Source organism: Sinocyclocheilus grahami, unplaced genomic scaffold (genome assembly GCF_001515645.1).
Source record: "Sinocyclocheilus grahami isolate Dianchi unplaced genomic scaffold, SAMN03320097.WGS_v1.1 scaffold22.1, whole genome shotgun sequence".
In the NCBI taxonomy this organism is placed as follows: domain Eukaryota; kingdom Metazoa; phylum Chordata; class Actinopteri; order Cypriniformes; family Cyprinidae; genus Sinocyclocheilus; species Sinocyclocheilus grahami.
The window spans coordinates 744,858-770,076 of NW_015505201.1; the positions used below are offsets into that span (position 1 = coordinate 744,858).

At 36.6% G+C, this 25,219-nt stretch overlaps 1 protein-coding gene across 9 annotated transcripts in view; it reads right to left on the bottom strand.

The window, feature by feature from the left end:
- LOC107559327 (protein-methionine sulfoxide oxidase mical3a) overlaps nt 1–25,219 on the bottom strand; it is a 76,650-nt gene that overhangs the window by 20,205 nt on the left and 31,226 nt on the right. For 5 of the 9 annotated variants that reach the window (XM_016243135.1, XM_016243114.1, XM_016243105.1 and 2 more), the window contains exons 2-20: nt 21,144–21,521; nt 20,792–20,999; nt 20,251–20,367; nt 19,972–20,073; nt 18,429–18,584; nt 17,866–17,966; nt 14,318–14,575; nt 13,814–13,929; nt 13,114–13,240; nt 12,425–12,518; nt 12,262–12,288; nt 11,737–11,884; nt 7,918–8,114; nt 7,654–7,772; nt 7,506–7,577; nt 5,757–5,936; nt 3,690–3,791; nt 3,092–3,175; nt 2,381–2,491 (exon numbers count right to left, since the gene is read on the bottom strand). In XM_016243135.1, the coding sequence (XP_016098621.1) occupies nt 2,381–2,491; nt 3,092–3,175; nt 3,690–3,791; nt 5,757–5,936; nt 7,506–7,577; nt 7,654–7,772; nt 7,918–8,114; nt 11,737–11,884; nt 12,262–12,288; nt 12,425–12,518; nt 13,114–13,240; nt 13,814–13,929; nt 14,318–14,575; nt 17,866–17,966; nt 18,429–18,584; nt 19,972–20,073; nt 20,251–20,367; nt 20,792–20,999; nt 21,144–21,419 (2,595 nt within the window). In that variant the 5' untranslated portion in view covers nt 21,420–21,521. The remainder of the gene's footprint in view (nt 1–2,380; nt 2,492–3,091; nt 3,176–3,689; nt 3,792–5,756; nt 5,937–7,505; nt 7,578–7,653; nt 7,773–7,917; nt 8,115–11,736; nt 11,885–12,261; nt 12,289–12,424; nt 12,519–13,113; nt 13,241–13,813; nt 13,930–14,317; nt 14,576–17,865; nt 17,967–18,428; nt 18,585–19,971; nt 20,074–20,250; nt 20,368–20,791; nt 21,000–21,143; nt 21,522–25,219) is intronic. The other 4 variants (XM_016243149.1, XM_016243166.1, XM_016243128.1 and 1 more) reach the window with 3 other exon arrangements.

The following is a 25,219-nucleotide window of genomic DNA, read 5'->3' on the forward strand; positions in this document are numbered from 1 at the left end:
AAAGTGTTACAGAAACACATCCATGCAAACACACGACTCCAGAACACAGCAGTCATTAGATGCATCATTGCTACCTGCCGGAAAGAGCTGGGAGAGTGCAGAGGGCTAACAGAGCTCACATCACACGCTCTGTACCACTGCTCTGTGAAGAAGTGTGACGCCTTTTTCTTAGACTTTGAAAGAGGTAGAGACAGAAAGAGAGACATAGAGAGAGATGAGGGATGTAAAGGCAAGATGACGGGAACAGCAGGTAGGTAGGCAGAAAGAAAACTAGAAGTCTACAATCTTAAAAGAAATACTGCAAGTTAAATACAAGTTAACCTTCACTGACAGCACCCAAAAATAACAACAGTGCTTATAATAATAGCATTTACAAATCTATGGGGCAAGTGTACAATTTACACACTTCAACTTTGATAATAATAATTAACGTTTCTTGAGCAGTAAATAAGCATATTAGTATGATTTCTAAAAGATCATGTAAACTGTACACACTCACACTCCTTAATTCTTATGTAGTTACATGTTACGAACAAACAGTTATGTTCATTTTTTAACATAAAAAAAAAAAAGATTTTCAGTATGTGTAATTTATGTTGTAGAGCAAAATATCCAAGTATCGTCAATTTATATTTACTCCTACATTGAAAAACTTGTAGGAAAATCTCAAGGGAACACATGGTGAATAATTCTTCTTGGTTTTGACATCACATCTGTGGCACTCATTTGTGCTGCAAGTTTTTGTAGTTCTAATTCTAAAAATTAATATATATACTGAAATTACACATTGTTATAAATATAACATGTTTATTCCGCAAATCTAGTGAAGTTAACTGTAGTTCTCCAAACACACATGCATGCATGCATGCATGTTCACGAAGATGTAATGGAAGTTACAAATCTTCAAAATAACTGTACACACTCACACTCCTTAATTCTTATGTAGTTACATGTTACGAACAAACAGTTATGTTCATTTTTTAACATAAAAAAAAAAGATTTTCTGTATGTGTAATTTATGTTGTAGAGCAAAATATCCAAGTATCGTCAATTTATATTTACTCCTACATTGAAAAACTCGTAGGAAAATCTCAAGGGAACACATGGTGAATAATTCTTCTTGGTTTTGACATCACATCTGTGGCACTCATTTGTGCTGCAAGTTTTTGTAGTTCTAATTCTAAAAATTAATATATATACTGAAATTACACATTGTTATAAATATAACATGTTTATTCCGCAAATCTAGTGAAGTTATCTGTAGTTCTCCAAACAACATGCATGTTCACGAAGATGTAATGGAAGTTACAAATCTTCAAAAGATTTTTTTTTAGCAAAGTTTTGAGAAAAGCCCCATGCAGATGTCATGGTTACCCTGTAATAGATTGAAGGGTCCTGGATCTCATTCTCTTCATCACCACCACCATTACACTTGTTTATCTCTGACTGGTTAACATGATGCTGCAGAGAACAGACATAAATCAGTTCCACCCTATCATTAGCTAGGAGATCTCGGACTAAACGAACAATCAAAACTAGAAGGGTAACAGCCCCATATTTCTGAAACAAAAATGCAACAAAAGCCATGGTGGTCCATTCCAGTATTTTCATTAAACTGATGCGAACCAAAATGCAATTTCAACTTTATCAAACTCCATAAAACACAATGACAACTTTTTTGGTTTCCAGAACTGCACGAAACATTCCATTTCAGCTTTAGGTAAATTGGTCATAAGGATGTGCAACTACATACTTTCAAAACTGACAAGCCTGACTGAATGATAAATGTTTTATTACAAATAAATGCTAAATATAATATTTAACCACAGCTAAAGAATATTAAAACCAGGAAAAAATGTCTGAAAACATGGTTTTAATAAATACACTAAATTTAATAATTAAATCGCATTAAATTGATCAAAAATGACAAAAATTACACTTTATAATGCCTTAAAGATTTCTATTTAAAATAATTGCTTTTGAACTTTTCATCTAAAGATTGGAGCAATGGAGCATGATGTTATAAAAAAAAAATTATGGATGAATATATGAAGTCAAATAATAATAATAGTGTCAAAATAGTCTTTACTTATTTTCCTTACATGTACTTAAAGGGTATTTGAAGTTTATCAATATTTTTTTTCCTGTGTGCTTTTTGTACAATTGTTTGCAGAGATCAAACTGTTGAAGTATATATAAAAAAAATGTGAATATGCCAGGAGGATTGCTCAATACATTGATCAAGACAAACAGTTCTGCACCATAAAGTCTAAATGCCTCCAAAAACCTAATTTCAAGAGACTGCAATAGAAGGAATTCTGTTAAAGCTAGCCCCTGTGAGAGATGCTGAGGTTAGTACAGCCAGACAGGAGAGTGTCACCTGTGCGTGTGGAAGAAACGATGAAGAGAATGAGGAAGATGAGGGTGAGGAAGAAGAAAGGAGAATGGTTTTCTTAGGGCAGCTCCTCAAGACCTCAGTCCCGCTGCTGGCCTTCAGAGAGACAAGAGAGGAGAAACACGTTCACATAAATACAACACCTCACACACTCCTCTAATTAAAAAACCTGATAATACCATCCAAACATCCAATCACCTACTACACACAAACACAACCGTAGTGATGAGAGACAGGAACGTTGCGTTAAGAGAACAAACAGTGACCCATTAGAAGCAGAAAAACACACGTTGATAATCAAACCCAGTGACTTTAGTGACACTTAACAAACACACAGACCTCCCATGCACATGGAATGTCTAACAAAGCTATCAAAACCACATCTGAAACTCTACAATCTGAGAACGAGGAATATCAAAGCACCAGCACAATAAGCAAAGCGTTCGGCTCATTCGTCTCAATCAAACTGGAAACGCAAACAAAGAGCACCAAAGTGCAGTGTTGAAAGATATGCCTCTAGGTCTCTGATGCATGAGCACGTCTAGTCAAACAGGAAACTAACAACAGAAGACAAGTACACAGGAGACTATATGATCATCTTATGGGACTACAGTATCTTCTTGCTTACTACACAAGGAAGGACACAGAGCACTATATGATAACTGTAAGCAATGCGTCTTTTCTACAGCTGTGTACCTGCTCCTGTTTGATGGGGAGAGTTTGACACTTCAGTCTTTCTTTATAGCGGAAACTCATCTGCTCCTGTAACTGTGTGCGCCTCTTAATACAAGCATAAAAGATGAATTCAAGGTGTCATGTTTTCCCCTCACACACGCACAAGCCTTCATGTTCATATAATGGTTCTCTCATTAAAACAAATGGAAACAAACTTGGCTAACCAACTGAGCTTAATAAACCCAATTATAGACTTTAGAGAACAGTAAATGCATTACCATTCAGTTTGGGGTCAGTATTGCATTGTATTGTATTGTACTGTATTTATGTAATGACCTGTAATTAGCAAGCATGCATTTAATTGATAAAAGAGACAGTAAAGACATATAGCTACTTCAACTCAAACAAACAAGAAACTAGCTTTTGATGCAGCATTAAGACTAAATGAAGAAAAATGGACATGTAAGACATATTTCAACAAAACAAGCTTAGTTAAGACCCAGTTCATTTAGTCACAAAGACAATAACAATTATGGATGAGTAGAGAGGTAAATTAGGTACTTAGAGTGTTAACGGTTGATGGGAATCTGGGAACATGGGATTGTACTACACTCTTTACCTTCCTCCATGCAGGGACTGGAGCCAGCCGCACTGACTCTTTCAGAGAGGGAGCGGCCGGAGAGGGGGTCAGTATGAGCCCCAGATCGGGCATGGAGTCCCCCTGTAACCAGTGAAGTGACCAATGGAAAAGTGAGGAAGTGCCAAAGCCATTAACATCCATTGGAGTGAGAAAGAGAATGGAAAAGAACAGAAATGAGAAATAAGGATAAGGATAGGCATGCAGAGAGAAACTGAAAGTGAATGACTGAACTGACTGCAGAAAAAACACCTGCAATGTGCATTGCAATGCATGAATAAATAACAACTATTAAAAGCATGTGATCAGGTACTGAGTTTGAAACAAATTAATGCAGGAAGTAGAAGGAAACAGATGAATGAGCAGACATCCAAATGAGTCAGTCCATGCATGAGGCAGACAACAGACACCTGAGAAAAACACTACCGTTTAAAAGCTTGGGGTCAGTAAGATTTTTTATTGTTTTTGAAGTCTTTTATGCTCACCAAGGCTGCATTTATGCAGTAAAAGAGAAATATAGTTAAATTTTATTACAAAATATATTTAATGGGATGGCAACACTGAATTTCCAGCAGCCATTACTTCAGTCTCCAGGAAGCATTTCCTATTATCATCACAGTTGGAAACTGCTTAAGTTGGGCCACTTAATATTTTTGTGAAAACCAAGACACATTTTATTCATAATTCTTATATGAATAGAAAGGAACTTCAAACTCATCCATGCCAAATTGTTCATTCTTGAAGTATACTTGTGTCTGTTTGGTGATTAAATAAACTGTTTTAGACCGCTGCTCGAGTTGTACGCGACACGTCCGGAGTGTGTGTGATACCGGTGAGTTCTCCTAGACTCAGCGCTGCGCTTTTATTTTGATTAGATAATCATCAAGTGTTCAAGAATAGAAGCAGTTAAAGTGTGAGAGTATACATACAATATCCATATGTATATAATTTTAATGCTATAGCCTTTGTGTATATATTTAAAGATGTGGATCTTTAAGCATGACAGTTGAAATTAAATGGTAACACTTTAAAATAAGAGTCCATTTGTAGAATTAAGATTAATGAAAGCTGTGTAAGTATTGTTCCTTGTTAGAGTGTTAATTTCAACATTTACTATTATTATTTATTTTTACTACTACTACTAGTATGGTTCAGTACGGTTTTTGTTAATAAAGCACTATTTTAGTTTTTGTTCAGTATCAATTTTAAAACTATCGGTTAATTAATCGGTGTCGGCCAGTGTGGACCAACCTCAGGTATCGGCAAAATCCACTAACGGTTGACCTCTAGAATGGACCACAGCGTGAATCAGAGTCAATTTTCCTCTATAAACCTGATCATTTCAAACAATCCCAGCATCCTGTGCACTTCAAACATCAAGTAACAGCAGTTTAGGACAGGATTCGTCTCGCTTGGTTTAACAAACCTGGGCTTTATAACCACATGAGCTTTTATGCTTCCCACATAAATAAATAGCATTGCACAAAAAAAAGTAATGCTGATTCACAATGTGATATTCTAACACTGCCCGCCTTAAATCAGTTGTCATTTTCATGTAGTATTTTGCCTATTTCCTGGTAAGTAAAGGTTCATTTTTAACTTAAGTTTAAAATGAAACAGTTCCTACAGATTGAAGGGATAATATACAGTCTAGTGTTATTGTTAACTAAAACTTAAAAATAAAAAAATTTAATAAATGTAAATACTAAAATTACAGAAGTAAAAATAAAGTAAAATAGAAAAACTAATAAAAATGACAACACATAAAATTAAACTAAAATGAAAACTGAAAATATAAAAAATAAAGCTAACTCAAAATATTAATAAATACTATAATAGCATGTAAATAATAACAAAATAGCACTGGTACAGTCAGCCAGACATTCCTGCAGAACAACAAACATTGTGTTGCAAATTTTGCTCCAACAAAGCAGTTTAGCCTGTTGCTGAAGATGATGCTTTATTACACGTGTTATTTTAAGAATTCACAAATGAACGTCCATAGTCATTTTAGGCAGCTACCGTGCAAAAACACAAATTCTAACCAACCTGTCGCTTGAGACCGGTGGACTGCGTCGGGGCGTTCTCCTCAAACTTCGCTAACAGCTGTGTGGCCATCGACTTCACTTTGTTGTTGTTGTTCGCTGCTGCAGCAGAGTCAATTTTACGTTCTGTCAGAGCAGTAGCTATAGAGGGCCTGTCGTCTCGATTAACCCTCTGCAACTCTTCCTGTGATGTTGGAGAACAGGAATGAAAGGATTTTTACAAGTACATACAGTTAGGTCCATATATATTTGGACACAGGCACAATTTTTATTATTTTAGCTGCTGACCAAAACATATTCAAGTTACAGTTATATGAATATGGGCTTAAAGTGCACACTCTGAGCTTTAATTTGAGGGTATTCAACTTATCAAAATTGGAGAAAAGGTTAAGGAATTACAGCTATTTAATATGTACCTCCGCCCTTTTTCAAGGGACCATAAGTAATTGGACAACTGACTCAAAAGCTGTTTCATGGACAGATGTGGGCTATTCTTTAATTATTTCTATATCAATTAAGCAGGTAAAAGTTCTGGAGTTGATTCTAAAAGTGTGCTATTTGCATTTGGAAGCTGTTGCTCTGAACCCACATCATGCTGTCAAAGGATGTCTCCATACAAGTGAAATTGTCAATTTTCACAATTTTTAGGCTTCAAAAACAAAACAAATCCATCATCAGAGAGATTCTGATGCAACATTTGGAGTGGCCAAATCAACAGTTTGATACATTATGAGAAAAAAAGAATGCACTGGTGAGCTTAGCAACATAAAGAGGCCTGGACGTCCACGGAGGACATGGTAAAACAAGTGAAATTGTCAATTTTCACAATTTTTAGGCTTCAAAAACAAAACAAATCCATCAGAGAGATACCAGGAACATTTGGAGTGGCCAAATCAACAGTTTGATACATTATGAGAAAAAAGAATGCACTGGTGAGCTTAGCAACATAAAGAGGCCTGGACGTCCACGGAGGACATGGTAATGAAAAACCCTTTCACAACATCCAGCCAAGTGAAGGACACTCTCCAGGAGGTAGACGTGTCACTGTCTACAATCAAGAGAAGACTTCACGAGAGCAAATACAGAGGGTTCACCACAAGGAGCAAACAAGGCCAGATTAGACTGCCAAAAACATCTAAAAAAGCCAGACCACTTCTGGAAAAGCATTCTTTGGACAGCTAAAATTAAGATCAACCTGTACCAGAATGACAGGAAGAAAAAAGTATGGAGAAGGCTTGGAACAGCTCATGATCCAAAGCATACAACATCATCTGTGAAACATGGTGGAGCAGTGTGATGGCATGAGCATGCACGGCTTCCAGTGGCACTGGGTTACTGGTGTTACAGTGAAGGCCTGGCAAAGCTTCACAAAGGAGGAAACCCAGTCTCTGGAACCTAAGTTCCAGACTTAAGGCAGTCATTGCCTGCAAAGGATTCTCAACAAAATATTAAAAATGAACATTTTATTTATGATTATATTTATTTGTCGAATTACATTTGAGCCCCTGAAAATGGGGGTACTGTGTATAAAATGTTTGTAATTCCTAAGCATTTTGTGTTATATTTTTTGTTCAACCCCTTGAATTAAAGCTTAAAGTCTGCTCTTCGAATTCATCTTGATTGTTTTATTTTTAATTCTGTTCTGGTGGCATACAGAGGCGAAATTATGAAAATCGTGTCAGTGTCCAAATATATATGGACCTAACTGTACACAATGTTGTACATCCAATGATCCAGCAAGATATGGCCTTACATCCTCTGATTGTCCAGCCTGGCTGGTCTTTCGTCTTTTCCCCAGACCATCCAGTTCCTTTTCTTTTTTATCCTACACAGGGTTTGAGAGGAAAAGTTGAGATGGCAAGAATCACTCATTTTGCAGTATCAAAAAGAAACTTGACTACCTTGGGGTTTCGTTTGCGGGAGATAGCGATGCTTTGACCCAGTTTACTGAGGAACGAGATGGGTGACTTAGTGCTGGCAATCAACGCAGCCTTCTCCTCAGGGCTCAGATTGTGGTTTTCTGAAACACAAAAATATGAATAATGATGACTAAAATCGATGAATGAACTGCATGCTAAGAAATAGCATAAACACTCCTAATGCCTAACATTCCTTTTTGGTTTTGCAAGTTTCTCTTGATGCATTATTGTAGCTCTACAACTCACCACCTGGTGGCACAGTGTCCTTGAACATCTCGTTGAACTGGCTGAGGTACATCACCATGGAGAGCTTGTCAGGCTCCACCACAACTGACATCTCCTTCCCGGTCATGATGGGAGAAATCCCAAACTCTTTTTCGGCCACGTCAAAACCCAACTGGTTGTTCTTCTCCATGTCTTTCTCATCCAACGAGTCAAAGTCACTGTAGTTACAAGACATCGCAACATGAGACATCTCCATATCCCACAATCATGTTATTTAGCAAGTTAGAAAAGATTTAAAAACACTGACGCCAGATAACCCACATGCATCAATGATACTGTAAAAAGAGCATGATCTAGAAAGCAGTTTATTACATATTTCAATCCTAAATGTCACAAGAACATCTGCTGAACTGAATTTTCAAGGGCTGTTCACACTGACAGCGATTCAAGTTGTTGTTTTGTTTGGTTGCTAGCAGCAGTTATTACTCGGTTGCTGCATACAACTGCATAAGGCTGTGGATCACACAAGCTTCACTGTCTGGACTCCAACTGCTGGTCGCCGCATTGCATTAAACTTTAAAGTTGAATTTTGCTGCATTCCCAAGTTAGTCTGTGTTGCTCATATTGTGTCAAACTGGGAACCGTCATTAAAGGTTGCCTTACGGATGCAAATCTGTTAGTGTAAATCTCTTTCAGCATCAAAAAGAAAATATTTTAGCAAAGAACCAATACTTGGTTTAAAAAATGATCTATTTGAAAATATCCACATCACAGTGACTATCATTCAAAGTTTGGTGTCAGGTCAGTTTTTTCAGCAAGGACATTAAATTGATCAAAGACATTTATAATGTTACAAAAGATTTCTATTTCAAATAAATGTTATCATGAACATTATATATTATATAATATATAATTTATTTATGTATTTATTTATGTTTTAACGCCATATCAGCAACAATGGCTATATTTATAGCAACATTAACAGGATCATTTCAATACATTATTTATAATAATATAACATTTTCTTAAGAAGCAATCAAACATACATTGAACATGCATACAAACATTATTAAAAAAAACAATAATAGTACTGATAAAAATCATACAGAATCTTTCAATGAAATCAATGATAATAATTCCAGGTTAAAGTTCTTCCGGGAGAGACCTTTTTAAAAATGTCTTGGTAGTTCGGGAGCCTTTTTAAAAAATTTTTTGTTTTTTTTTTTTTTTTTTTTTTTTTTTTTTTTGAGTAAAAACGTGGTCTAATATCATTTAAAATTGGACATTCTATTAAAATGTTTCACACTCAAATTATTCTTCAAATCACAAACTTTATATAGTATATTGCACATATTATATATAATATTTAATATATAGTGGTTCCAACATAAATATTAAGCAGCAAAACTATTATCAACATTGATAATATTAGAGTGATTTATGAAGCATCATGTGACTCTGAAGACTGAAGTAATGGCTACTTAAAATTTAACTTGCCAACTGTGTCAATTCACACAGTCTATTTTATATGCATTATCAGAAATATACTTCCTATAGTATGTATATGAAACTGAACTAATGTATCTGGATTGAGCTACTGAAGAAGGCAATTGTCGGTGTGTGGTATCCTCCTCCGAGACTTCCACTAATGCTGCCTTACAAACACAAATGCAGACTAGTTTAGCTGACCATGACAAACAACTCATAAGCAAAAGCTTTTAAAGGTCACTCAGCATCTGCTCTAATGGACAGTTATGATAATGTTAATGTGCGTCTCAAAAGCTAATGGGGCTTTCAGCTGTTCTATGTAACAGAGCCCAGAGTAAGAATAACTACAGCATGAGTTCCTGACCTTTTGAAAAGCAGAAACTTACCCAGCCGTACTGTTATTATAGTGTGCTGTACTCAACAGATGAGTAAGCCAAGTATATAAACACTATATGGTAAACAAAGCTATAAATATCTTATCAAAAGTAATGAGGTGAGGACAAATTAACTACCACAGCTGAAGAAACACTTAATATTAGCAATGGCATTATCACTTGAAGGCGCACTCCGTATGTTCTTGCTGACTCGTATTCCACAGCTTAAAGGGACAGTTCACACAAAAATGAAAATTCTGTCATTATTTACTTGCATTCAAGTTTTCCAAAACTGTATGAGCTTCTATCTTCTTTTGAACATAAAAGAAGGTAGTTTAAAGAATATGAGTAACCAAACAGTTGTTGGTCCCCATTGACTTCCATAGTAGGGAAAAAAGTACTATGGCTGTAAATGAGGACCAGAAACTGTTTGATTACCCACATTCTTCAAAATAACTTATTTTGTGTTCAACAGAAGAAAGTAAGTCATGAAGGTTTGGAATAACATGAGGGTTAGTAAATGATGACAGAATTTTCATTTCTAGGTGCTATCAACTACAAAGCTGTTAAATCTTTGACCCATCGAATCTTCTGTTTTGTGTCTAGTTTTCGGTCTTCTATTATAGAATAAATGTTATAAATGTCACTTCTAATCAAGTTAATGTGTCCTTGCTGAAAAAAGTATACATTTCTTTAAAAAAATATATTATTGCCCCCAAACCTTTGAATGGTAGTGTATCATATTTGAGTATACATTTACATTTAGTCATTTAGCAGACGCTTTTATCCAAAGTGACATACAAATGAGGACAATGGAAGCAATCAAAATCAACAAAAGAGCAATGATATGCAAGTGCTATGACAAGTCTAAGTTAAACCTAATGCAGTACACGTAGCAACAGCAAGGCTTTTTTTTAATTATATAATAAATACAAATAAAACAGATAGAAATAGATAGAAAACAAATAAATAGAATACAAAAAGAATAGAGAAGCTAGTGTTATTATTTAGCGTCACACACGGCGGGCTAGAGTGAGCAGAGGCCGCGGGCTAGAGAGAGGAACGGCCGGAGGGCTAGAGTGAGGAACGGCTGGAGGGCTAGAGTGAGCGGAGGCCGGTGAGCTTTGAAATCGCATCATATGACCCCTTTAAGAATAGAATTAGACTAGAGAATGCTAGAGTTAGAGGGTCAAATAAAGATGGAACAGATGTGCTTTTAGCCGATTCTTGAAGATGGCTAAGGTATAAGTATACATCATTTTAAACATATTTGTCACAAGGTATTATAAATTATACATTTATTTTTGTCAAAAACCTTTTTAATGATGGAAAAAACTACAGTACAGAATGCATCTTTTATGATTCTAGTCCAAAGCTCATAATCATACACCAAAATCTAAAAACTCTCTAAAAGGTCAAACATTTTTCTTTTTAACTTTGCTTGATCTCCTGTCTTCTCACACTGCGGGGCATATGACTTACACGTCTTTTCCGATTCAAGTTTTGTTATTCTTTGCATAAGAGTTAGAGGGTCAAATAAAGATGGAAGAGATGTGCTTTTAGCCGATTCTTGAAGATGGCTAAGGTATAAGTATACATCATTTTAAACATATTTGTCACAAGGTATTATAAATTATACATTTATTTTTGTCAAAAACCTTTTTAATGATGGAAAAAACTACAGTACAGAGTGCATCTTTTATGATTCTAGTCCAAAGCTCATAATCATACACCAAAATCTAAAAACTCTCTAAAAGGTCAAAATTTTCCTTTTAACTTTGCTTGATCTCCTGTCTTCTCACACTGCGGGGCATATGACTTACACGTCTTTTCCGATTCAAGTTTTGTTATTCTTTGCATGAACTGAATCTCTGATTCTCTGCAGCAGCGTTTGTGCTCCAGTCCTGCATATCTAAATATAGCAGCGCAAATAACACAGAGCTTTTGTTGGGATCAGCATGTGGCATACTGCACTTACATGAGGTCTGGTCTGTATCGGTGGATGAGCGCGCACAGGGCCAAGCCGCTCTTCCAGGACATGGTGAGATCAGACACGCTGACACCTCTGTATCCCTCCGTCTGTCTTTGACACCAGTTCAGCAGCTTACTGGAGCGCACGATGGACTCTGATGGGGGAAAGCAATGTCAAGTGGTGCCTAAGCAAGAATGTGCATATTCAGTAATGGAATGCGCCAACATCCAATCGGATCGGAGTTAGTCACATGACCAGAACAACGTCTGAAGAACTTTCATGGTGCATTTCATTCCTTTTTGAGAGGTTATGAAACATTCAAGACACCGACAGCATTGATAATATTTCTCAGTTTGTGAAAATCCACAAATATTTGTTAGTGCATAGTTGCATTTAATTCTAAAGTGCTCAAAGACAACTTTCCATTCCATGTCAGTTACTCTTCTCATACAACAAACTGCACAAAGCTAGTTGAAACGTAGAAGCCTGTAGAACATCATGCATTCGGATTAGAGTCGCCCACAAAATTACCTTGCAATTGCTTCTCAAGCAGAATTTCTAGGATGAAAATAAATCAAATTATACACATTTACATTTGAGACTATACAATGTATGGAAAGACTAAATAAATATATGGAAAATGTATGTATCCACAGCTGATGTATAATAATAATGCGATACTAAATCTACCAACCATTTCTTTTGAGTTTAGGAGTTGATGAGTTGACCACATTCTCCATGTCGACACGCAAATCCCTGGTTTCTCCGGTGTCTAACAGATGCCGTACCTGCAGACAATTATATTGTAAAGCCAATATCGCCAATATCTAGAAAGCATGCAGAAGGCAGATAAAATGCCAATATGTGCATAAAGTGACAGCAAATGAAATGTGCACAAAATGAATTACCTTATTTACAGATTTACTCAAAAGCCAAAAAAAAAAAAGAGTGAAAATGATACTAAAAAATGTATACTGTTTATTTTTTGGAATGCACCAAAATTAAAATTAGGGCAGATAAGTATAGTAAGTAAAGTTAGTAAAATTAGGACAAATAAGCATTTTTTTGTTTGTTTGTTTGTTTTTGTTATAGCCAATAACTGATAAATAGCCAATATTGAAATTCTATGCTTTTGTCCAAATAAAAATTAGATTAATTAAAAAAAAAACATTGAAGCTATATCAATTTTAAATACTAAAAGTGAATTTAGGGATCATGATATTACAAATGACAATGTACAGTATAATAGAGAGAGAGAGAGAGAGAGATCTGCAATATATTTAATTTAAGTGCTATTAAATTTCTCAAATAAATATTTAGCAAAAATAACTAGACAAAACTTGCAGCTGGGTTTTCTGACCGGTCAGATGTGCATAAACCCACCTGGTTGGGTCTCACTTGGTGAAGGCTGATGTTGGGGTACCGTGTAGTCGGGTCCACGCTGTACTGGCTAAAGTTCTTGCTCACATTCTCTGGTGTCGTCTGAGGCAGCAGTCGATAGATACTTTCCCTGAAACCCAAAGGAGCCGTGCTTGTTTTCAGACCCAAATTCCCTTCATTTTGGCATTCATCCCTTTAGTGATGTCTCAAGATGAGACCCTAGAGACATCATGCAAGCTACTCGCTCGTAAAACACTTTTGCTTCCCCGCAAACACGCTGCTTATTGCATACAAGTTGAAAAGTGCTTTACCACTGTGAATTACCCTGCAGTATGCAGCAAAATAACAGTGCAGGAAGAAAACGAGCACCACAGTAAATGACGGCCAGCAGGGACTTGAGCTGTTTACTGCTCAGTTTGAAGACACAATCACTGTCAACCTCATCATAAGTTTTGTATCACTCTTGATGTGTTTGGAATAACATCATATTACTCATATTATTTTTACAGTATGCCAAGTTTAAATATTCAGACACAAATCAGATTAAACTGCAAAACAATTGCATTTATTTCCATTATCATATGTTCAATATCACATCTGAAAACAACCACCATGTTTTTGAAAGCCTTATTATTGCATTCTGTATCTTATGCACTATTTTGAAAAACAAACAGCATTCCATTCTGTGCATAGTATGTCTTACCGTTCAGCCAGCACTTCCAAAGGGGAGCTTCCATGAGCCCAACTCCGCACCATCCACGCTGCATCCATGGCTGCCAAGAAGCCTCTTGCTATTCCAGTGCCCATCGGCCAGAATGGCTATACACACACACACACACACACACACACACGACATATTCATCAGTCAACTTGTTCCTGTACACTTCATATTAGAAATCAGTTACCTTCTGTTTGGAAGAAGATGGAAAAACTGCCCTCACAGTTGCGGGCTAGGTAGTGTAAAAGAGTGTGGTGTTTTAACTTAATAATTTCATTACCACAGCTTCTGAAGTGGTGGTTTCAGATTTATGTGAGAAAATGTATTTTCAGAAGTTGAAATTTGTCGAAGGAAGATGTTGGAGAACAGCAAAAGCCAATTTTGTGGTATTTCATGGAAAAACACCATCTGGTTCTATTAAAGGAAGTTTTAACAAATAACAAACTCCCTTTCATGAACAGTCTTATTTCCCTCCTTAGTTCCACTCACCTCTAGAAGGCTGTCCCCCACCAGGGTTACTAGTAGCTTATGGGCGTTGCGCTGGCGGACGAGCGCTGCGTTCTCTGAGGCGTACATACAGGTGAAGTCAAACATGGCGACGTCAGGCTGGCCGTAATGGTTGATGGCAAAGTCCAGCTTAGGAAGCTGATGATTGGTAGAGAAATCTGCTGCTTCTCTGGCATAGGACAGCAGAGCCTTCTGGTCAACATTGGCCCTGGAGAGCAGCATTTCTGTGTCGGCATAGTCCTGTACAAGAGCGAAAAAAAACAAAGATAAATAAGACAGGTATAAAAGCAATAAAAAAAACTCATGATGAATCAATCAAGCAATTATAATTTTCTTTCTTGAGTTTAAATTTTAAATAAATAACATTTTTAATATAATTTTAAATAATTAAAAATATTTATTGAAAATATATTTTCTACAATTTTGTATATACTGTATTTTACATCGTGTATATATACACTATATATATATATATATATATATATACACAAACACACACACATATCTTAGGGCTGTCAGTTTAATGCGTTAATTAGTTATGAAAAAAATAACGCGATTAAAATATTTTAACGCAGTTAACGCCCCCAGACCTGTTCGTCATCTTACATATACAAATATGATGCAGGGCAACAACACAATAAATGCAGTTATGCCCTAAAATTCAAGATATTGGTGCAAAAAATGCCCCTGTATGAGTTTTTGTCTCATATTTATATCATACGATAAGCGATATCACACCAGCAGCTAGAGTAATATCAGACGATATTACAGCACGACAGCACGAGTGCAAATGTGATTTTATACAACAGTTCAGTAAATAAGAAGTTAATATTTTATGTTTTAAACACAATATTGTCTGTTTTTGCTCAGTTTTGCCAACAAAAATATTACCTAAAGCCACAGCAGAATTGTTGTACGTCTCCGAGCAACAAAGCGGTTAGTTTCTGAATGAATCCTCGTTTTGAACGAATCGGGTGAATTAATGATTCAAAGGCCCATTCATAAAGAGAGCCATTTACTTCATTCCTGAATTAATCAGCCATTTGAACGAATCGAGTGTAAATTGCAGGACTTCCAGATTAAGGAACTCCTTCTTCCCCTCAGCTATTAGACTCTTAAACTGGTAGCTAGCTAGTGGACTTATCTATCTCAGAGAACAGTCGGTCCAAATTGTTTCATCTCATTTGAACATTTGTAATGTTATTACTACCATTGTATATTTGTTAATATTACTCATGTAGCCTCATCTCAATTTGCACATCTGTCATAGTCATAGTCTATATTTCTATTTTCACATTCTATATTTCTACTCTATACTCGCACATATAGATACACATAGTCTATATTTCAATTTTTTCATAGTCCATATTCCTACTACTGCAGCATAGTTTTTATTATTATGTTTCTTACATTGTGTATGTATGTGTGTATAGTTTGTGTATGTGTGTGTATAGTTTTGTATTAGTCTTGGCATTCATTGTGGACAGCAAAGTAAGAATTTCATTGCTCAGGGAAACTTGTTTTCCTCACTGGGCATATGACAATAAACGCTTTGAATCCTTTTATGTTTCATAGTTTATGTTAGGTCATTGTAGCCTAAACAATTATGTGTAATACATTTTATGTTGAATCAAATAAAATATTTTTTTCTAAAGCTACTATTTGTAATGTCTAATTGCAACGTTCTCATTTAACACAAAAAAAAAAGCTTTAATTATGTTAGGTCATTGTAGCCTAAACAATTATGTGTAATACATTTTATGTTGAATCAAATAAAATATTTTTTTCTAAAGCTACTATTTGTAATGTCTAATTGCAACGTTCTCATTTAACACAAAAAAAAAGCTTTAAATAATCTTTTGGGGGTATTTTCACAGCCAAATGTAATTTGTGATTAATTAGATGAATTAATCGACACATCATGTAATTAATTATATTAAAAATTTTAATCGATTGACAGCCCATACAGTGGGGAAAAAAAGTATTTAGTCAGCCTCCAATTGTATATATATATATATATATATATATATATATATATATGACTTGACAATAAAATTTAAATATACATCTATTTTACAATTTCATATATATTGTATTTTTCTACGTAAATAATAAAATATATTATGACCAGTATTAATGTTGGTGGCATATTTTTGATAAGACAGAATTTAACAGAAATAGTCAAACAAATTTTTGGCACTGAGGAAAATGTAATTATTTAAAAAAATTTAAAAGGCGGTTATGATACTTTAAAACTACGCTCAAAGTTTTCTGCAACTGAAGAGCACCACGAGGCATATAATTCAGTCCTGAGTGGCTGTGGGTGTGGTAATGGGATATTTGAGAGGTCTTTTCCTCTCTGATTCATGTCAAACTCATGTTTGTTTCTCCTAACAGTCAGGCTCTTTAAAACAGATGAGGACTCTCAACGCTGACACTCATTTAAAATGGCTTTATTCTGAGCACCATTACAGTTAAAGCGTAATCCTGCATATTAAACACGAGTGTTTTGTCCAGTGGGATTCTGTAATTTATCCTGAAAAATGCAAAGTAAGCATCCCTCTCTCGCAACCTGTCCGGCTACATTAATTGGTATCATTACTGTGCATCATTATATCAGTTGTATTGTGCAAGAGTTTGTGTGTGAGTGTGAGATAGAGGGCTGGGATTGAGGCTCCCTGTTAATGATTCAACAAACTTGGCAGTACTGGGAACAGAGCAGAAGAGCTCATTGTGAATAAAAGGAAAGAGACTGTCCGCACTAAGTTATGATTATTTACATTCCTATGGCCTCCTAAAGACAGAATTAAACACCTAGAACCTTCAGAAATAATTTTTTGTGCTCAAGAAACTTTTCTTCTTATCATCAATGTTGAAAACAGTTGTGCTACTAATTATTCGTGATTTTTGTTTTTTTGTGGAAAACGTGATCGATTTTTCTGAGGATTATTTGATAAATAGAACACTATTCAAAATAAAAATCTTTTGCAACATTATAAATGCCTTTACTGTAAGTAACTTGATAAATGCAATGCATCCTTGCTCAATAAAACTTAATTTCTTTCAAAAAATGAATAATGTAACGGATTTCAAACCTTTGAATGGTAGTAAATAATCATTAGCGGTTCTGGCTATGGTACTTTGGCATGCAACACCCAAAAGACACCTAAAACCAGATGTTTCTGCTGGTTTTAGATTGTTTAAGATCTTCCCCCAGCCTCATCAAGCTAGTGTGGTTTGGCTGGTTGGTCAGCTGGCTTCCCTGCCTAACCAGTTGAAAAGTGTCAAAATCCATCTAAAACAGACAAACCAGGCCAGCTAAAACAAGCTTCTGTTCATGCTTGTTTTTTCAATTCAAGTTTGTATTGCATTTCTAATCATCTGCCTTGAGCAGAGGTGTGCTAGTACTATTCTAAGGGACAGAGAAAGGCAAACAGGAAGAGAAAGAGATAAAGAGGGAGGGATAAGTGAAAATAAAAGAGTGGAGATTGGTTAGAAAACTGCGCTAGTCAAACTCTTTGATCACTCACATGTAGAATGACACCCTTCTCCAGCAGGCTCTGCTTTTTGGCAGTCATTACAAAGTAGTGTGTGTCATCCTTATAGTAGACAATGTTTTCCAGGTCAATTCCTGTGGAGGCAAACCAAAAGAGAAAAAGACTAAATGAGCGAGCGCGAGGAAGAGATTGAAGTGGAGATGTGACAGAGAGCATGTCAAGGGGGGGGAAAGAGGGGAACAGATATAGAAAGAGGAAGTTGTTTGCATCCGTTCACAGATGTAATTAAGTTCCATCTGTGCGGCGGATAATGCGCCCACTCCCTCCATCAACAGGACAGAGAGAGAGAAGAATAACAGTGATTATACAACTCAGAAAATGGCAACAAAGTCTGCCAACTCAGCACAAAGCACAGGGACAGCTCTTCAATACGAGATTCTTCAAGTATTTGTTTCCTACACTGCTGGATCTTCTAGAAGCACCACAAGAGCTTCTCTAAAAGTATAACAAGAGTTCTTTTGTTAGCTATGAGCTGTAGCTGCTGTTCTTAAATCAAAGTCTGACATATATATATTCAATAAGAGTGCTTATTGTACCTGTGGCTTCTCTAAGGTCCTGGAAGAACTTCTGGTTGAAGATGAAGGCTACTCCACTGATCTCCTCCACCTTTGCTTCTGCAGTTGTGTTGCGGTTAATGAAGTTAGCTGTGATAGCAATAGCCAATTTGCCCCTAAACTCCTTCCTCCTGAAACCTGGAGAGACAGCATACACATTCATAAGTATGAACGCCAAAATGTTTATGCAGATCAACAACAGATCAGTGAGATTTCCAATTACTAAAAACTAGATTTTTTACATATTTGAAGAAAATGTGAGTGGTGCAAAACCCACCACCATTTTACTAGGTGGTTGCCAGTTTGTTACGAAGACATTGAGTGTTTTGAATGTGCTGCTAAGCAGTTGTTAGTGTTTTTAGTTGTTAGTGTTTTAGTCAAAATCCGTCCTATGCATATCTAGTGACCAGAAAATCATGTGTCATCTTTAAATGTGCACTACACCTTTCAGTAAAGTTTTTTTTTTAATTCAGCAGCTAAGGACACATTAAACTGACCAAAAGTGACACCTCACACATCAGTTTGCACTGGCTGACCAATAGCTGCTCGCATAAAATTCAAGGCATTGATGTTTGCCTACAAAACCACCCCTTTACCTAAATTCACTACTTCAGACTGTTGTGCCCAGAAAGCTTGCGTTCTGCAAGTGAAGGTCGTATTATTGTGCCATCCCAAAGAGGCACAAGATCACTAGAGGTCATTCCGCCAGGAGGGAATAGTAAATGTTCCCTCCTGGTGGAATGACCTGCCCAACTCACTTCGAGCAGCTGAGTCCTTAGCCATCTTCAAGAAACAGATAAAAACACATATCTTCCATCTTTATTTGACCCTCTAAACACTAGCACTCTCTAATCTAATTTTATTTTATCTATTTTTTGTAGCCGAGACTTGTCATAGCACTTGCCTATTATTGCTCTTTTGTTGGTTTTGATTGCTTCTATTGTCCTCATTTGTAAGTCGCTTTGGATAAAAGCATCTACTAAATGTAAATGTAAACGTAAAAGTGACAATAAAGAATTTTACATTGTTACAAATTATATTTATATGATAAAAGCATTTCAACGTTTTATTTAAAGAATCATGAAAATGTATCTAATGCACCAAATCCACATATTAGTATGACTTCTGAAGGATCATGTGACACTGAAGGCTGGAGTAATGGATCCTGAACACTCAGCTGTGCATCACAGAAATAAATTACATTTCCAAAAATAAGAAAAGAAAAAAGAAAACAGTATTTTAATTGTAATAATATTACACAATTTTAATAAATTCTGCCTTGGTGAGGATAAGAGATTTCTTTCAAAACCATTTAAAAATCTTTGAAACATCCTACAAACATTTGAATGTTAGTGCAAGTCTACAATATTTTTCTACAAGTCTGCAGGACAAGTTACACACTGAGGTTTGATCAAATCCCAAGGCAAGCACCACTAATTATTTTTGTTCCTGTCTAGACAAGAACTAAAGATTCAAAGAGAGGACATTCTCAATTATGATTTTATATGAAGTGCTATATTCTTACCTGACAGCGTGTTTCTCCTCCCATCAGCCCCAATTATGACGTCGAACTCTAGCTCATTGACTGGATGTGTTCTGGGGTGGACCTCGGCTCTCCACCCAATTCCTGGAAAAACCAACAGCATGTTCAGCGCTGACAGACAAGTCCTTTCTCCGCAAGACTTGGTATCCGTTCAGGATATGCCTAGGCTCTTTAGAACGACTGGTATTTATGTGGAAATGGAAACAAATGAATGGAACTGCTGAACTTTAGCATGGAAAGGACGTGAGAAACTGATCTTACTCTCATTCTCTTGGTCTTCTGGTGGCTCAATGAGGCCTTTGAACTCCACGTTGACGTGAATCTCGATGCCAAGGAGAAGAGCTACCTTCAAGAGCATCAGCTGCAACTGACGAATACCTGCAGTAAGAGATTACAAAAACAAAAACCACATCTGAGACTCCATTTACACATGGTATTAAAATCTGACTCAAAACGTGGACAAGACGTTCTAGAAAAGTTCCTCTGATTAGATACATCACTTTTACAAGTCCAATTTATTTTCTTCTTGGCCAAACCAGTTCTATCTTGCTGGCAAAGTTTAAAGACCTTGTTTTGGCAGGTTTTCCCCAACACATCCCAAAATGATTACATGAGTGGGCAGCTATTTAACGTCTGGGATGAATCAGTATGCATTAGTATTTACACTACACTTGCTGGGAGTCCTTGAACACCTCGGAAGGTGGTTTGAGTAATTGTTGAAAGTCTCCAATGTGTCTAACCCATCTACGTTTAGTGCTGTCCACTAGCTGTCATGAAAAAAATCATTTGATATACTACTTACTGATATGGTCGATGGCTCCAGCACAAAACTTGCCGTAGAACTTCTTGGCTCCAAGACCCCTCAGATCCTGAATGGTGAAAGGCCAAAGATGGAGCACATTGTTTCGGGAGAATGCATCCCTCTTCTCCAACAAAACCACCTTGGCTCCAAGGAAGCCCAGCTCTATGGCTGTACGCAAACCACATGGTCCAGCTCCAATGATCAGACACTGAGAAACAATTCATAAGGAGTAAAAACCTAATAATCAAGCCACAAAGTCCATAAAGAATCTATTTTAAGCAATACCAGAACATTACAAGTTTGAGAACTAATAACCAAACCACTCTCTTTCACCCCAGGGAAACTTTCATACTTTGGTGTTGGCACAGGCCCTTCCTTTTTTGTATTCTTTGTGGCTGGCGCGCTTGTCTAACTTGGCCCAGAGAGCTTTGGCTTTCCAGTAGTTGAGCTTGGACTTGAGTTTGTGGTAGAACACACGGTATTCATTGGGCTTGAGTTCCAGGAAGTCACAAAGCTCTTGAAAAGCCTTGAGAGTGCCTTTGCAGGTGGTGGCCTGGACGAAGCGGTCAAAGAGCATATGGGACTGATTCACCCCTTCTCCCACCGCATTGACGCCTCCATCTCCCATGGTCCCTTGACCCGACGAGCGCGGATTATGGGACAGGCCCCGTCCAGCTTACTCAGAGTCTCTCTGTTTGCGATTCAACTTCTGCCATAGGTCATTTTCACCCTGAATGAAGAAAGAAAAAAAGATGTATCAAATATTTTATATATACAGTACATCACTGTGGCACATGTGGAAATGCACAAAACTATGCAGAAGTAAAAAATAATTGTTTATTCAATATTTTGGCTTATTTTGAAAAAGTGTTATTATTAATTATCAATGAGAGCACATCACTTTTTTTTTTAAACCATTTCAGACAACTTTGCCTAAAAATAAGTGCAGAAAATGCGATGAAAATCAGCAGATAGCATCTAGGCCTTTTTATTAGATTTTCTTCAATGATAAAGAGATGATAACATTTAAATAACATTTCCACAAAGCATGGCTTTAACAGAAAGGAGAGATATGGAAGCTTCCTGGTTTAGTTTCAGAAACAAACTATTTAAACAAGCATACCTCACTATCCTATAATTTGCAGAAAACGATATCAGAGGAAAAAACTAATCAGACCAACTTTAATTTCAGTTTTATGGATCTAAACAGGGAGGTAGGAACAAAAGCCAAGACTAGTCTGTGATAAATTACCCCATTTTAATTAAACTCTCAGAATAAAACAAGCATTGCTACAGGATTAAGTTGCTGCCTACTTAATTCAGTATAGTGACGTATTTTCAACTGAAACGGAATATTGAATCGAGGGCAGGGTTTTATTTTTGTGCTCCTCGTCTCCATCTCACACTCACAGCAACCTAAAGGTTGGAGGGATGTGGTTAAGGATATATGTTCATCAAACTGACATCACAGAAGGAATGCCATTTCAGAGGGGAAGCAAATGTTCAGATTTTGATTAAAGACTACCAAGACAAACATTTTTAATTTTTTTTTGTCGATTAACTTTGCACAGATTAATTGTTCTGATTAATAAATTCTGGTTTAGCACGCTTTATCCTTGTCCTATGTTTTTGTTGCATGTTATGATGTTTTTTCCCCCCTTCCTCTTGGTTTTACTGCTTTTTACTTTTCATTGTGTTATTGCAGTTTTTAGTTATTCTATTGTAAAGCACATTGGTCAACTCTGGTTGTACTAAATAGTGCTATATAAATAAAACTGCCATTGCCATTAAAAGTTAACACGTTTCATCAACACATAGTGGGCTGCCAAAACTTTGTCTGGAAAATTTCACATAGCCTAAAGGACCTAGAAGCTTTAATAAAGACTTGGCATCAGAAAGAGCTGAGAATGCCCCATGCCCTTATCTCGGAGTCAGTGACCACAGAAAGTCTGATGAACGCACAGAAACCCAAACAGGAAATGCTGTAATATTGGAAGTTCATGCATTCTACTGTGAAAGAGACACCCCAGACATGATAAACCAACCACAGTGCTGCATGAATAACAAAAACTATTGCTGACACCAAGTCCTAATCAGGTGTGAAATAGTCTTGCGTCGCCAAACCTTTGTCAGCCTGTTCCTCTTTAGAGCTTATTTTGGTCAAGAACTGACCATTCAAAAAGGAAAAGACCTCCTGACATGTAAAGCAACCAACCACAGTCTACTTTGCATTTAAATGGTGAGAAAGAGTCTCACAAATGAGTCTCTCAGAATGTTGCATTCTTTGATACAGGCTGACAAAGACCAGATCTCATTGACATTGGCCAACAAAGGGGAAAAAAGCCCAGAAATGCTGATGACCAAACATTTCGGCAACAGTTTGCAGGAGACCTCTCCGAAATAATATTTTTAAAGCAAGACATTCTAAACACGTGGAGAGAAAAAAGAATGCAGAGTAATCAAAAAAACATTTTGAATACATAAAACAGACCCATCAAAAGAATCACATTTAGACTGTTTTTCAATCGGACAACTGAAAGTGGCCACAGTTAACTGTCAGCCACTGAAATAGAACATCTAAAATATCACAAATTAGCAGTTTGTCAAGGCCAAGGACATGTACACACACACACACACACTCCCATTAAACGAATTCAGACTCACACACACTGCTAAGGTGTGGTCTAGATGAAGGAAATCTCCACTTCACAGAAAGCCAGTGAAAGGGAAGGTAGGTGAAGGGTTAGTGTGAGGGCCCTTTCACTCGGTTCCAGCTTTAGTGTGCTGTGAAAACACGCTCCTAACCTCACCGCTCTGAAACTGCTGCGCCAGCAATCGGCTCAACACAGCAGCCAGCCACTAAAAGCCTCAGTAGTGTCACAAAGCCACAAGACGTGATATAATGATATCTGCCTTACATGTAGGGCTGTTATAACAATGAAATTTTAGCTGACAACTGATTGCAATACAAATAATTACAATTAAAAAGCCCTTGCAGTGTAAGCGTAATACACATACATTTATTAATGACAAAATGTATAATATAATACTAGTTTAAATGAAGTCTTTGTTTTATTGTGTAACATGTTAAATTATATACTTAATAGCAATACTACTACTAATAATAATAGTAATAACAAGATTTCGTTGCTGTAAATATTAGCCTGTTAGATTGACTGGATAGCAATTAGGGCTGCACGATTAATCGCATGCGATATTTAACGCGCATCTTGTCAGTAAAGCCGGTTCTGTAATCAGCGGTAAATCTTAATCACGTGCTGGCTTTCACGTGGAGCAGCATTTACTACACAGAGCCGTTGTTCACTGACAAGCTGCGCAAAACATGCACAAAATATGATTGTGGTTTTGACTAACATTTATAAACCAGTTATCACCGCCAGGTGATTCTAAAGCAATGCAGATAGGCCTATTACCATATGAAGTGTACAAAGACTTCATGTTTTTTAAAGTCATGAAGTATTTTGTCCTGTAAATTGCTGTACACATGTCAGCTGTCGCATTGGCTTTGAATACTGGAAAGGCGTGTGAATGCACCGCTGAGGCAGATGGATCTGGTTACCCGTTTCCTCTCTTTATTACTCTATGACACGACACTAATGCTTCAAAGGGTTGAACTTTTTTGCAAGGCAGCAGTCGGGTAAACAAATATGACACTGAAATACATTGACGTTCAAAGTACAGCTAATTTAACAAAGGTTGCTGAATTAAGGAAAGAAAAACTGTTTTTTTTATTGCAGGGTATGCAGAAATTGACCCTCATAGGACAAATATAGATTTTTTGTTCTTTTGCTGGTTGTCCTCATGCGGCTTTAATTCTGTTAGCCCCTGAAAGCCGAGAACCTTGGCATGTGTATGATATCAGAGAACCTCAGCGGCAAAGCTTGGGTTACACTGAATATCATGTGAACCCAGCTGTGTTATGTGTCGGTGCAAACTAACCTGTTTAAAACCCTCATGTAGTTACAACTGAGGAGACTGACTCCTCAAGAGCATGGGAAAGAAGCTGGTTTCACTATACACACACACCTCTTGATCAGCCATCAGAGCCATACAGAATCTGCATACTTTTTCTGTGCTGATGGTGGAGGACAAAGAATTATATGGAATGGATTTCAATTAAACTGATTATCAAAAAAATACTGAATTTAAAAACAAATATAAGATGCAGAGATGCAACTTTTTTTGGCACTAGCCTAACGATGAAGCAACAAGTCATTTATGATTTCTGAAAATAATAAAATAAAATAAAATGAAAATGGAGCAGGGATGTGTAGAACTTCGAAAACAACAGCAGTTAAAATCATGAAGTCTGCAGAGATTTTTATGGAATTCTGTGGATTTTATTCAGGACTGGCCACAAGCCGAGAAGGAAAGCATGACCATGTGCATAGAACTACAACCATCCAA